Source organism: Numenius arquata, chromosome 16 (genome assembly GCF_964106895.1).
Source record: "Numenius arquata chromosome 16, bNumArq3.hap1.1, whole genome shotgun sequence".
NCBI classification, from domain to species: domain Eukaryota; kingdom Metazoa; phylum Chordata; class Aves; order Charadriiformes; family Scolopacidae; genus Numenius; species Numenius arquata.
Genome location: NC_133591.1, coordinates 5,125,900 through 5,138,697, shown reverse-complemented (window position 1 = coordinate 5,138,697; position 12,798 = coordinate 5,125,900). Strand labels below are relative to the sequence as shown.

General features: G+C 37.4%; 1 protein-coding gene across 3 annotated transcripts in view; it reads right to left on the bottom strand.

Moving 5' to 3' along the window:
* ATP2A2 (ATPase sarcoplasmic/endoplasmic reticulum Ca2+ transporting 2) overlaps positions 1-12,798 on the bottom strand; it is a 49,417-nt gene that overhangs the window by 17,032 nt on the left and 19,587 nt on the right. For all 3 annotated transcript variants that reach the window (XM_074159459.1, XM_074159457.1, XM_074159458.1), the window contains 4 exons: positions 7,443-7,523; positions 5,561-5,646; positions 4,143-4,607; positions 1,471-1,559 (listed from right to left, as the gene is read on the bottom strand). In XM_074159459.1, the coding sequence (XP_074015560.1) occupies positions 1,471-1,559; positions 4,143-4,607; positions 5,561-5,646; positions 7,443-7,523 (721 nt within the window). The remainder of the gene's footprint in view (positions 1-1,470; positions 1,560-4,142; positions 4,608-5,560; positions 5,647-7,442; positions 7,524-12,798) is intronic.

The window sequence follows — 12,798 nt, the reverse complement described above, 5'->3', positions numbered from 1 at the left end:
CAGTGACAGTTTACAATCCAAGGTGAAGTCAGTCACCGTATGCAAAATCCTTACAAAGCCACCAATTTAAAAAAAAAAACAGACTGTCCATAAATGCAGAAATAAATCAGCCCTAAAGGTTTGAGAATTTAGCTATTTGTTTCTTTATGCTCCAATAACAGCCTGAGGTAATTTCCCTTCCACAGAATGTTCTTTACGTACGTGAATGCAGTGCGATTAACATGTTTGTTCACATTTCCCCAATTTCAGCAAGTAAAAATAGAACACCAACATACATTGATGACTGTCTTATTATACTCAACATCTGTCACCACACTATATTTTATTATTTTGTTTATCTAAAGCTCTTGCAAGGCCAGCTAAAGCATAAGAGCTGGATGCTTTACAAGATGGAGAATGTCACCGTGCCTAAGCAAATGGCGTCTCCTGAAATGAAAGCATAAGCTTTTGACAGCAATTAGCTTGGAAACAAAAGAGAATTGGGGAATTAAGACTTCTAGCTGCTGAGAACACCACGGTCTTAACTGCTATGAAAATTAAACCGAGATAATCACTATCGAGATCAGTTAAGATCACATGGAGTCAGAGGCATGTGAAACTCCACAAGGTCGAGATGTTTACAATAATTGAATCTTAATTCTACTTCATTCTTGCAGGATAGAATTCTACTATGTGAAACCAAAGTGATAAGATTAAAAACACATGGAAAACTGGCCAAGCAAAAGGAGCTGTAACAAGCCAGTAAGAAGAGGCCCACCTAGAAGTGGAACCCTAAAGTTGTCAGGATGAACCACATATCCCACTAGTAGAGACCTGCAACTGATAAAGTAAACCAAACATATAATTCCTCTCCTAAGGGAGTGCGTTTAACACCAGCTCAAATACCAAAGGCTGACAAACACACACATCTATTCAAGCACAGATGCACCAAGTTCAATAAACTACTGAGGGCAGGGGCAGGAATTTAGAGTAAATTAAAAAATTTAAGAATTAACTCCAACACACTCATCAGACACTTTAGAAAAAAAAAAAATCTGCCTTCTCTGAGACAGGGGAATTGGAAATACTGAGTTCACATATTAGCAGACGCTCACCTGTCCAGATTTATGCAGTTTTTTTAAAAATAAAAAAACCTAAACCTCATTTTGTAGCACTGGGATAGCTAATCTCAGTCCAGTAAGATTTCAGTAAAATACATTTTCTCAACGTACCCCTAATTTATTTTTAGATTGTCAAAGGAATATTGCAATATTGGAGACCGCCCGAAGTTTCATGAAGGTTTACTTTTCTAGAATTTAACTTCCTTTTGCTGTTAATTACTTCCCCCCCCAGCCCTTCAGTGTACATTGTCACTGGCTGAGCTTTCATTTATTAACAATCACTACTGAATATCACATGCATCACTTTTTAAGCCTAAAGTAATAGTCAATGCATAAACAGACAAATATTTAACTTCTACAGAACACTTACACTTCTCCCATGGGAGCATATGTTGAACCCGTTACAGTAAATTCATTCAGAGAACAGCTATCTCCTTCTACTCTGTCCAGGATAAACATCTGAAATTAGAGTTAGAAGCGTTACTACCTTTGAACAATAATTAATGCAAGAGATTTAAACATACCTGCTCGCTTAAGGCCTAAGAGACAAGTTCAGGTTGAATAAACAAACTAGACAAAACCAAATACAATACTCTGAACTTCGATCCCACATATGTTTGAACAGCTCCCTATACTGAAGCATGAAGTACAGAAAACAGCACTTCTGCTTCCCAAATCTCATTGGAAAATTGAATTGTGGCACAAGTATATCAAAGAGTTGAAACACACAAACAAGGTACACTTAACTTCAGCTGTGAAGACCACTCACGCATCCACTTGATAATCCTGACTATACCCAAGCTCTCCTGAGGCTTAAGTGTTTCCTGTCCTGGTTTTCCAGTTATAAGTCACTTTGCCATTCAGTACACTGGTAACTTAGAAACATTCAAACAGCTCAACTGCCCTGCTAGCACCAGTTGAAATGTTATTTTCAAATAAAGACACCAATTTGAAGGATGCAGTTGTACCCCATAAGACATCTGCATCTCGGTCTTTCCTTTGCTTTTATTTCCTTTCTAGGAGAGCTGCAGGCAGAACCGAATCTGGGAAGATGGAGATAGAAAAAACCACGGTGCCTGAAGCCATCATACTCTTATCATGACTTGCTGGAGTGGTAGTGGAGAAGAAAATAATTTCTCACTGATAGATAGTATATCTCAATGGAACTTCTTACCCGATGGTTAGTGTAAGCCATTTTGGCATACCACATTTTAGCAATATCTTACTTTCCCCTCATTGAGCTGCCTTACGTTTTAGGCAAGCGTCTTCACAAAATACAGCCTAATAATTAGGTGTTCCATAATTGATCTGCATCAGTGTCTGGAGACTCTACAATCTTCAAAGTGATTTCAAAAATCAAAAAGCTAGAAAACCTAATAAATTAAAAGCCCACAAAGCAGAGTAAGTGCATTCTCAGAGGGAGATACCACAGGAGGACACTGAAACAATCCCTCAGGTCTCCTCCAAAAGCAGCATCATGGCTGACAAACATTTTAGTATAGGGTTCCTTTGGACACTCAGGAGTTACTACTTAGCATGAAAACTAAAACTACAGATGGAATTACTGTTGTAAACCAGACTTCTTAAAAAGCTAAGCCATCTCTCTGCTTAGAGTGAAACCAAGAATAAGCGTATTGTTTACAGTTATTAGGATTTTGCTATGTTTTGGAAAATCTTGCAATTAAGATTCTGGAGCTGTCAGAGCTTAACTAGGAACCAAGTTGTACTGCACAAGATCTAAAACATTTAGCCCTCTACATATAAGGAGTAGAGCATTTTGAGCTTTTAAATAAACACAACTTGAATGATGAGTTAACCAGGAAGCCTACTGCTTTTGGCATCTGCACGATGAAAAAATCCCTGCAAAGACTAGGGCAGTTATGCAACTCTGCTGCAAGTAACCTCCTCTGGAATACTGATGAGCAGCTGCTTTGTGTCTCTTAGGTATAAATACTACAATACTTAAGGAAGTAGACCAAGTCAACCACCAATTAGAAAGTAAAAGCCATCAATCACGTGATAATAAAGTGCTTAAGGCTTACAAACTTTTGCCAAAAAATACCGGTGAGTAGTGCTCAGCATTTACGCATTTGGAATTCTAACCCAATGTAATGACTCTGAACATTTGATGTCCTAGAGTTGCTATGCCACTGAACATCTACAGTTATTAAACAGAAGAACTTAAATGTTTTCTCTGTAAAATTCCTACACAGAGCATCACATATATGGGAAGCACAGAGAACTAGCGACTGAACATGGGCTACCTTAAGTGACTACCTATGAAAGTCCCAAATTAATCAACACTAGGAAGAATACTTGGGGGGGGGGAAGGAGGGGGGGGAAGGGAGGAGGGGCACATAACGCTTACCTAAAAATCTGCCATACATTGAAGATAACCCTGGCAATGCTGGTGACAGGGTCAACTGCACCTCCAGGTAGCCTGATTAGTCATATAATATTGCATATTGAAAACACTACAGTGATTTACGTCAGACCAATAAGAACTACTGAAGATAAGGTAACCAAACAGAGGTGGAGCCACTCACCAGAGAAAATACCTTAGGCTATCCAAATTACTAAAGGTAGTAAATCCTCTACCTTTTTCTCATTGCTAAGTTTCTCCACCATTGTCACCTTGCTAAAATAAAGAGGCGAGTGTTTTATACTTACACACCCCCCGCTTCTACAGTGTAACTATCCTACCTTTCTGAAACAGGGGATAAATCATATGAAATAATTACCAGTAGGCTGAATGGCTTACAGGCAAGTCAATGGAAAGCTGCTTGCAAACAACTTTCTCTTTCATCAAGTATGGGTACAGCTATTTTTGGCCATGACTAAATAAGGGAAGAGATAAAAGCCTTAAACACTACACAGTGGAAAACTGAATTAAAAGTGGAAGCTTATCTAAGGAAAATAAAGCAAGATTTTGACGATATGAGAACCAAACAACTTGCAATCAAAATAATTCAAGTAATTCTAACTATTCAAACAGAGTGGCTGAGGAGAAAAAGAAAAATAAAAGAAGCTAATTCAACATACCCTGCAGACTGACATCTGATTTGTGGTCAGAGTACCAGTCTTGTCAGAACAAATAACTGAGGTGCAACCCAAGGTTTCCACAGAGGGAAGACTCCTAACAATAGCGTTCTTCTTGGCCATCCTCCGGGTTCCAAGAGCCAAGCAGGTGGTAATGACAGCAGGCAGACCCTCAGGGATAGCAGCAACAGCAAGAGCAACAGCTATTTTAAAGTAATAGATAGCACCTCGAATCCAGGAGCCACCGTGAACTGGATCATTGAAGTGACCAATGTTTATTATCCAAACAGCGATGCAAATAAGAGAAATGACTTTAGACAGCTGCTCTCCAAACTCATCCAGTTTCTGTTGCAGTGGGGTTCTCTCCTGTTCAGTTGCCACCATCTCATCACGGATTTTGCCAATTTCAGTGTTTACTCCTGTTGCAATAACCACTCCCATGGCTTTACCAGCAGCAATATTAGTACCCTAATGTAGATAAAGAAAAGGGAAGAGAACAGTTGTAGTCAATCTATCAACAGGTTTTGGTGGTGGGTTTTTTGTTTGTTCTGGATTTTTTTTCCTAAATTTAAACAAGTCCAGACTGTGTTTCAGCTAGGACATGGAAAAATGTGAAGAGGAAGGGAATGACATTCCCCCAATATCTGTAAGAGGTTACTCCAGTGTAGAATTTCTGCTTACAGAATGGGCTCAAAGTGAATCAGTATCGATCTATTCTAAGCAGCATAGTCAAGCTCAGCTGCTGAGTAAGCAGCATGTATTTCAGCTGGAATCCTTGTGTGTTTTTCCTTTCTTTTTTAATTAGGATTGTATTGTCCCAGATTTAATGTTAATTACCATGAGTAACAGATGTGTTCCGTGGGGCTCCCTGTGTGAACATACTTAATGTGAGAAAGAACAGTTAGCTTTTCTACAAGGAGCCTACCAACAATAAGAGAATTGTTACTTTGTTATCTGAAAAGCATTCAATGCTTCCTTTAAACAAATTTGAATTAACTGTTTCATTTCTATATGGAAAGCTAGTTCTGCATTTTAGCCACACAATATCACAGCTCGTGTGGGCATTCTTCTCAGTCTTAAAAACTATTTAGAAATGTAGTGTAGAAGCACTTTAAAAGTACTTGTGTTCCAGCCTTCAAGACTTCCTTGTGAAGGACAAATAAATAAATAAATCCGTTTCCTCATATAAACTGGTTTCAACAAGCATCTTCCCTTGATGACAGCTTTTAATAAAAGTTATTTCTAATTTTTAATTCATTTAGTTTGATGTACATGGAGACATCCATATAGATGCATATAGAGAACGTAGCAAAGAAGTCATACAGCTTTTAGGTGAAGACCTGAAGTTCTGCATGTTTTTGTTTAATCAGCTTCAGTGCTTTTTATAAAGAGTTTTGAAAATTTCAAAACAAATAACTTACAGAAAAAAGCATGTTCTTCTTGTCTTGGTTTACAGCACGAGGATCAGGCACAGGGTCAGTGTGCTTAATAACAGACACAGATTCACCTAAAATAAAGATAACAGTCTTAAGAAGAGATTATGTATCACCTGGATTTCTGTAGGGAATCAAAAAGTTAAAAAAATTTTAGGACTGAGGATTCTAAGATGTCAAATTTCTTTCCTCAAATGATTTTATTTAATTGATTATGTGAAACAGGAAATATTTCAGCTGACCAAAAAAATTGAATGGCTGGCTTCTAATGAAAATAGGAAAGGATTTAAGTAAACATTTTAAATAGTTAGAATCTATAAAGTGTGCACCGTGTCTTTTAAGGAAGAAGAAAGGTGAGCAGCTGGTACTCCATTCCTCCATTTAACGTACCAAGATCTACTGCATGAATTAGATTTTGCAGTAACAAGTCTTTCTGTTCTCTATGCACTGGAAGAGGTATGCTCTCGTTTAAGTAATTAGACATTACCACAGTTATACATCTGTGATGGTATACATCACACTTACACCAGCAGACTTTTTAATTTTTTTTTTTGTGTGTCATGCAGCCATCTGTTAGTTAACTTTTTTAGATGGAAGTCTTCAGAGACCTCTTCCACAAAGAGCTTAAATACATCAAATTCTATAAACATGTCACACAGGTATATAAAGGTTTCTTTTCCATAAAAACAGCTGTTAATTACTACATCAGATTTCACAAGGTGGTAACTCAGTGACTGAAGCTAAGGGCACACTACTTTTTGTAAGCACAAGAGAGCCAAAGCTTCCTACTTTTGAAAGCCTTGTTAAGTAGCACCTCAGACTTCAGTCCTACTTTATTAGTTAGGAGACTCAAGCATCAACTTAAAATAGGCTGAAAACAGAAAAAGGTTTTCTTTAAAAAAAATTAATTCTGTTATTTAAACAAAGGCAAGGAATTATTCCCTTTATAAAGGCTTCTGGTGGATTTCTTTTTCTACTGAGTTCTGAGAGCTTGACAAACATGGAGTGCCTACATTTTCTATGCCAAACATAAGTAAGCTTAATCAGTTCTGTGCTATTCAGTATCTGTACTGAGAAACTTTGGGGCCTGTTTCAAGACAGATTTGAAGATCAAAAATAGGTTTCTTATGAATACTTTACTGTTTTAAAATTCCAGGCTAGTTAACATTAATTTATGCTACCAAAACAGGCAGACAGATCTTCATGTTCCAGCTGAGAGAAAACTCTTATAGCATGCTTGGTTGATTCCTAGCTTCTTTCCTATATTCAGAAGTACTGCTACTTTGTTTTGTTTTCAACAAATCTGAAAAGTACTCTAAATATAGCTCCCGCACTCGAGAGCTGTACCAGAAAACACATGAATGTGCGTGCACAGAATTTCAGCAAATAAGGCTTTAGTGTACTGAGTCTTTAGTAAGAGCAGTTTAAAAGCTGACTGTATTTCAAAAGTTATTCTCTCTTGTGAGAGAAAATGGATAACTAAGATTTCCATACTTTCCATATTTGAGCAGTGACAAGATGTTCAAGCCTAGAAGACCGCATAAACTAGAATAAAAATTCTTAACTTTATTTTAGTTTCCCCACAAGTTACTAGTGTGCGTCTCTGGGGGTGAGGGGGTGTATGCCAAAAAAGCATTACAGGTCTCCGTAAGAATGTTCATCCCACTAAAGTCAACATGTAAATCCAATGATGAAGCAACACATTCAGCCACTCTAAGAGTTAAGATACTAGATCAGAAATTCAATGCACATGAATGCAACATAGTACTTGAATAGCTACAAGCTTGTTTCTAATGGATTATTCTAAACAAACAGTAAAAAGGCACCTTTAATTAAGCACATAATTATCCAAAATTCACAGAAATTATACCTGTGAGAATTGATTGGTCTACCCTTAGAGTTGTAGATTTGATAGAAGTAATTCTTATATCAGCAGGAACCTTGTCTCCAACTACAAAGAAATGAACAAGACAAAGTTAGAATTTTGTCATTTGAGAGATTTCTAACCAAGCGTACTATTACCTCTCAGCCAGGAAAACGATTTTCCAGTAACTGTTCAGATGACTAAGATTACTAACAGCTTATTACTGCTTTTGTGGTTTGCAATATTCCAAATTTCTGAGTATCCAACACTTCGGCAATTTACATTCGCCTTTAAGATCCCTACCCCTACCTAACCTCAAAGAAAGAGGTTGTAAATCACTGCATTGTTTCTCTAATCACATGACTACCACTTGACAGCAAAGGGAAAACATCTCAAGAGAAAGATATCAATTTCAGAATACGTATTTATAAAAAAAACAAAACCCGTAGCTAAGGTGAATCAAGCTTCCTTTCCAGAATAACTGTCCTGGAAAGTCTTCTGGTTGTTTTTTCTGTGCCCAAAGTCAGACTTGTGCTCTCCAATGATCAGAAAGTTATCCACATTTATTTACTTAGAAACTAAAAGAAGTTGTACTTTCCTTTTCTTTGGCACCAATTGTGAGAATAATATGCTTCTGCAAATCTGCTCTTTTAATGTTATACTTTGAATACTGCCAGATGTTTCAGAATTGGAAGTTAATTTCAGATCATACACCAAGCTTTATTTTTCAGTAATGCTACCGTATTAAATGTACCACAATCCATATCCCAGTTACAAGTTTTTGCAGGACTCTATGCTATGTTTATTTTGTCATACATATTTCTACTTTGCAGAAAACAACAGTGGAAGAAAAAAACCCAAACTAACTCACAAACCAAAAAAACCTCAACTGGCAAGTGTCTGAAACACCAAAGCAGCAGCAGACGATACCAGTTAACAGCACACTCCTACAGATGGCAGAGAGTAATGAAGTCAGTTCCCAGAGCTCTGTGGCCAGTTTAGCTCCAGCATCTCTATCATCCCAGAATTAATTCTTCCACCTTCCTACTTTCTCTTATCAAGCTTTTCCCAGTTTTTAAAAAAAAAAAAGAACTAAAGCTCCGCCATTTTGTGACTACTGCAAATAAATGGCTGCATGCAAATTAACTTGCTAAAGCATATTAATGAGTCACATTTCTGAATCATATGGGGGGGTTCCACATCCTGCAGGTCAATATTGCCAACGAATGCATATAATCAAACATTCCTAATGTAATCTAGCACTGCAAGTATTCAAGTGTCAACTTCCTTTTTATTATAAAATAACACAAAGAAAGAAGGGAGGATGTAGCTAAAGAGAGCTGATCTTCTCAGTAGATGGACTCTGTGTCCCTGCAGTAAAATCAAAACAAGCTGCAATTCCTGCAGGAACTGCTTATGCAACTAAGAGCAATAATGCACATGAACAAATACTCCCACAAACAAGCCCGCAGTGGTGTTACAGCCTCAGAACACACAACCACAGACACAGGAAAACTATGGAACAAAATGCTGAAGAGGATAATTAAACGCCACTTCAAACATTAAGTAAACTTGCACCACGTGACTTTAAGGTCAAAATGAACCCTGTCCTGGTTAAAATCAGCAAAAGATTGTCTAGTTTTGCTTGTAGACTTAGACGTGTGTTTTTGTAAGCATACATTTATGAAGGGATCCAATAAGAAACCACAAATTCCCTTTTTGTGCCATTATAGCATGCGAGAACTAATTTAAGCCACAATGCCCTTGAGCAGTAGGAGAAAATAGCATTAGACAAACGGTGACCAAGGCCAAAAATGGCAAAACTATTCAATACGCTCTCCTGATGTCGCGAGGAGGTTTATATGCAGACATATAGTAGCAGCTGGTTTTCAGCTACCCCTGAACAACAGGCTGATGCCTCAGTGCAATGTGGTGTAACGCCTGTCAATCCGCATAAACATTTTCGAAGTACTTAAAGCAGCTGGAAAACTACAGCCAACTCCAATACACAACCGCATTTGACAACACTGTTGAAGACTTAAATCACTCCATAACACAAAAAAGAAGCTGTTAAAAAATCATCTTAAAATATTCAAGTAATTGGTCAGAACATATGGCAAAGTTTACAAGTAATTTTCCAACCTACTTCTTCTGAACAGCTCTAAGTTGTTCAAACACTCTATTTACAAGATCTAAAGTACCAGAAGGGACTCCTGCCCTAGTAGACTATTGATATTCAAGCATCAGTATTTCCATTAATACTACCATCAATTGCCTTAATCACCAGAACTGAAACGTTAAATTTATTATGATACTGCAGCTTTCTAAGATTATCTCAGTAATTTCAGATAAGACACATTATTCGCTCACCCTCTCCGTTTGAGAAGGCTGTAGTAAGATATTCAAGGAATTTCCAATAGGCAGGAAAGCTGTACATCAGGGTCAATTACAGAGCTATTTAAAGCAGCTCTTTGCAGAATAACAGCTATGACACTAAGTCATTTATAGTCTTGAATATACTTTCATGAGCACAACTGAAACTGAATATAGATAGGAAATCATCCTATGATAGATAGAAACCCACAGGAAATTTTTAGTGAGCAGCCTAGTGCAGATCTAATCTACAAGTAGAAGGCTTTATTCCATATACTTTAACACAGGAAAGAAACTGGGAGGGGTTTGTCGCACACACCACCACAGGGTTTGATGGGGTAGTTTTTTTTTGGTGGGTGGGAGTAGGGGGGGTGGTTTAAATTCAATTACATTTCTGTCCACAGAACCTCTAGAAGTATTATCCAAGGCTTGAAATAAAAGAAATTAGAAGGTGAATATGTATTTGCATTGCCCAGTACAGAGCCGCTACAGTCCAAATGGACAGAGATATAATCCCATAGTTTTACATCTAAAATAACAAGTCAGTTGCAGAAGTGTTTTCATCCATTATTTTAAGTTTTTAAATCCTAAATTAAACAGCATTGAAGAAATCAAATAAGCTGCTTTCAAAACTGCCCAGACACACGTTCTTAAAAGCGTAGTTTAGCCAAATACATTAACTACTGATTAAAATAACCCTTCTAACTATAAAATGGACTGCTTCCTGGAACAGCAAGAGCAGGATTTGGTTCATATCCTTACAGCTTTATTCATAGAATTCTTTCATTCATGCACAGAATACTATTTTAGAATTTTAATGCTGAACTTCAGCACACAATAAAGGAGTCTATTTAAAAACAACCTAGCCCCTGTAAAGGGGTAAAAAACCCAACAAAAACTGCAACAACAAAACAACCCTTTTTATTTAACTGTGCATTAGTCTACACCGAAGCAGACAGTTTACAGTTTCCACTCCTTGACAGAAGCTGGAGTGGCATTTAGTTGCGATATGAATTTAAAGTTTATGTCAATTGTTTTAAACAAGCCGTATGCCTTCCCTGAAAATAGACAACTCAGTATGTGAAAATACTGGGTTCTTCAACTACCTATAAGTAAGTAGCAATGTTATCATGCCAACACTTCCACCGATTACACCTAGCCTTTCTTCTCAAGTTCAAAGCTCCTCACATCTTAACCTACTCCCCCGGTGTGTGCCAATGTTATAGGTCAATCTCCGCCCTGTAGGTACAGTCACTTACACATATGTTCGATCCTAAGCACAGTACAACCCCGCTTACCAACACAGCACATCAAGCAGAACGGGCGCATTTCCAGAAACGATGGCAGTTGCCGATGCAGGGGCTTCCTCATGAACAAAAGTCTTTAGAGGACAGTCCCTGTTACATTTTCAGCTATGTCTGGCTATCAACAAAGAACTTTTGACTGCAGCAGGACCATACTTATCTTCCAAGTCACAAATGATATCCTAGATCTTCTAACACAAATTGCTGGTGACAGTAGGCTCGGGAAGCAATATTAACTTTACCCCCAAAAAGTCACTATGATATACCAGAGTCCTCAGAACAAAACTACTACTTTAAACATGTACTTTGAACACCATTATCAGCTCTGTTAACCACCTCTGATCCCTCTGCAACTGAAGACTCGCTAAGAGGAGGTTTACAGACAGGTACATTATAGAAAGTGAAAAGTTTTCCTTCCTTTTTTTAGTTAATCTAAGTGTTACAAGAACAATTCATCTTGTTAGCAAAGAAAGCAACCTGTTTGCAAAAAGCTCATCTGAGCAATCACAGTAAATGAAAGCAACTTTTCCTGTATAAGTCAGAAGGGTTCTTCATATGCAACATGGACCTAACACTTTCTTACTTATGTTTATCATTAACCAAAGGTAGTGTCGACCTGTATCTGCTATCAGCAGGTTAGGGTTGGAACTGGACTTTTGCAACAAAGATCACCACTTAACAGCTCTCAATTATTTTGCCACTGTTGCCTGAGTTTGTAACATTTTTTTTGGCAAGTTCTGAAGAACTGGGATACTATTTCAACATATGGTTGAACAATTCAGGAACACAAACAACAGTTCCTGAAATGGAGTAAAAACATCCCCAAAACAACTTCCATAAAACACCAAATGGAGAGGATCAGGAAAAAAAAAAAAAAAGAAAAAAGTGTTGTTTCCCCCCTTTTAAGTGTCTTAATAGGTTCAGGTTCATTGTTGAGACATTCCATGCATTTTTATTTTTAAGACTCTATCGTCTTTCTCCTGCTTTATTAGGATGCTCCAATTTCATCAGGCTAGGGTAGAAATACTAACAAATTCAGCAGATATAACCTACCATGCTGCTGTTAAAACAGTTGACTCAATGCACTATGCATGGTGTTTTACCATCAAAAGCGAAAAGAAGTAAGTATTAATTCTTTTGCCAAAAAAATATTAAGTGTTAGCAACTGTTTTAACTGTTTCAACATTACATATTATTATGGGTACAGTTATTTAAACCACTTTCCCTAATAAAATCTTTAGCCTCTTAAAGAGTCAGTTATTTCAAAGTCCTCTCTCTTGCCCAAAAATAAGTTTCTTATCCTTGTAAATTAGAGGACATACCATTTTGTGAATATTTACTGACAAACTGAGGCAACTGAAACATCCTACATGAAGTATAGGTATCTCCTTAAGGTTTAAGAATTGAAATGAGTAGGCTTAGAATAGCACATATGGGATGCTACATATTTCATCAACCATAACCAAGTATTGTTTCTGCTGGGGGACAGTAATAGTTAAATCTTCCCCCTGAACAGAATGGACTGCTTCTATTTACAAGTATAGCTGTTGCAGCACAATTGTTTTTTATATTAAGCTTCCTTAACACAAGCTCAGCATAGCTCCTCTTCCCCTCTTGCATGCATACAGTCTACTCTTCCTATTGTGTTTGATTTCCTTAGACCATCAGAAACTTAATTTTTCTTC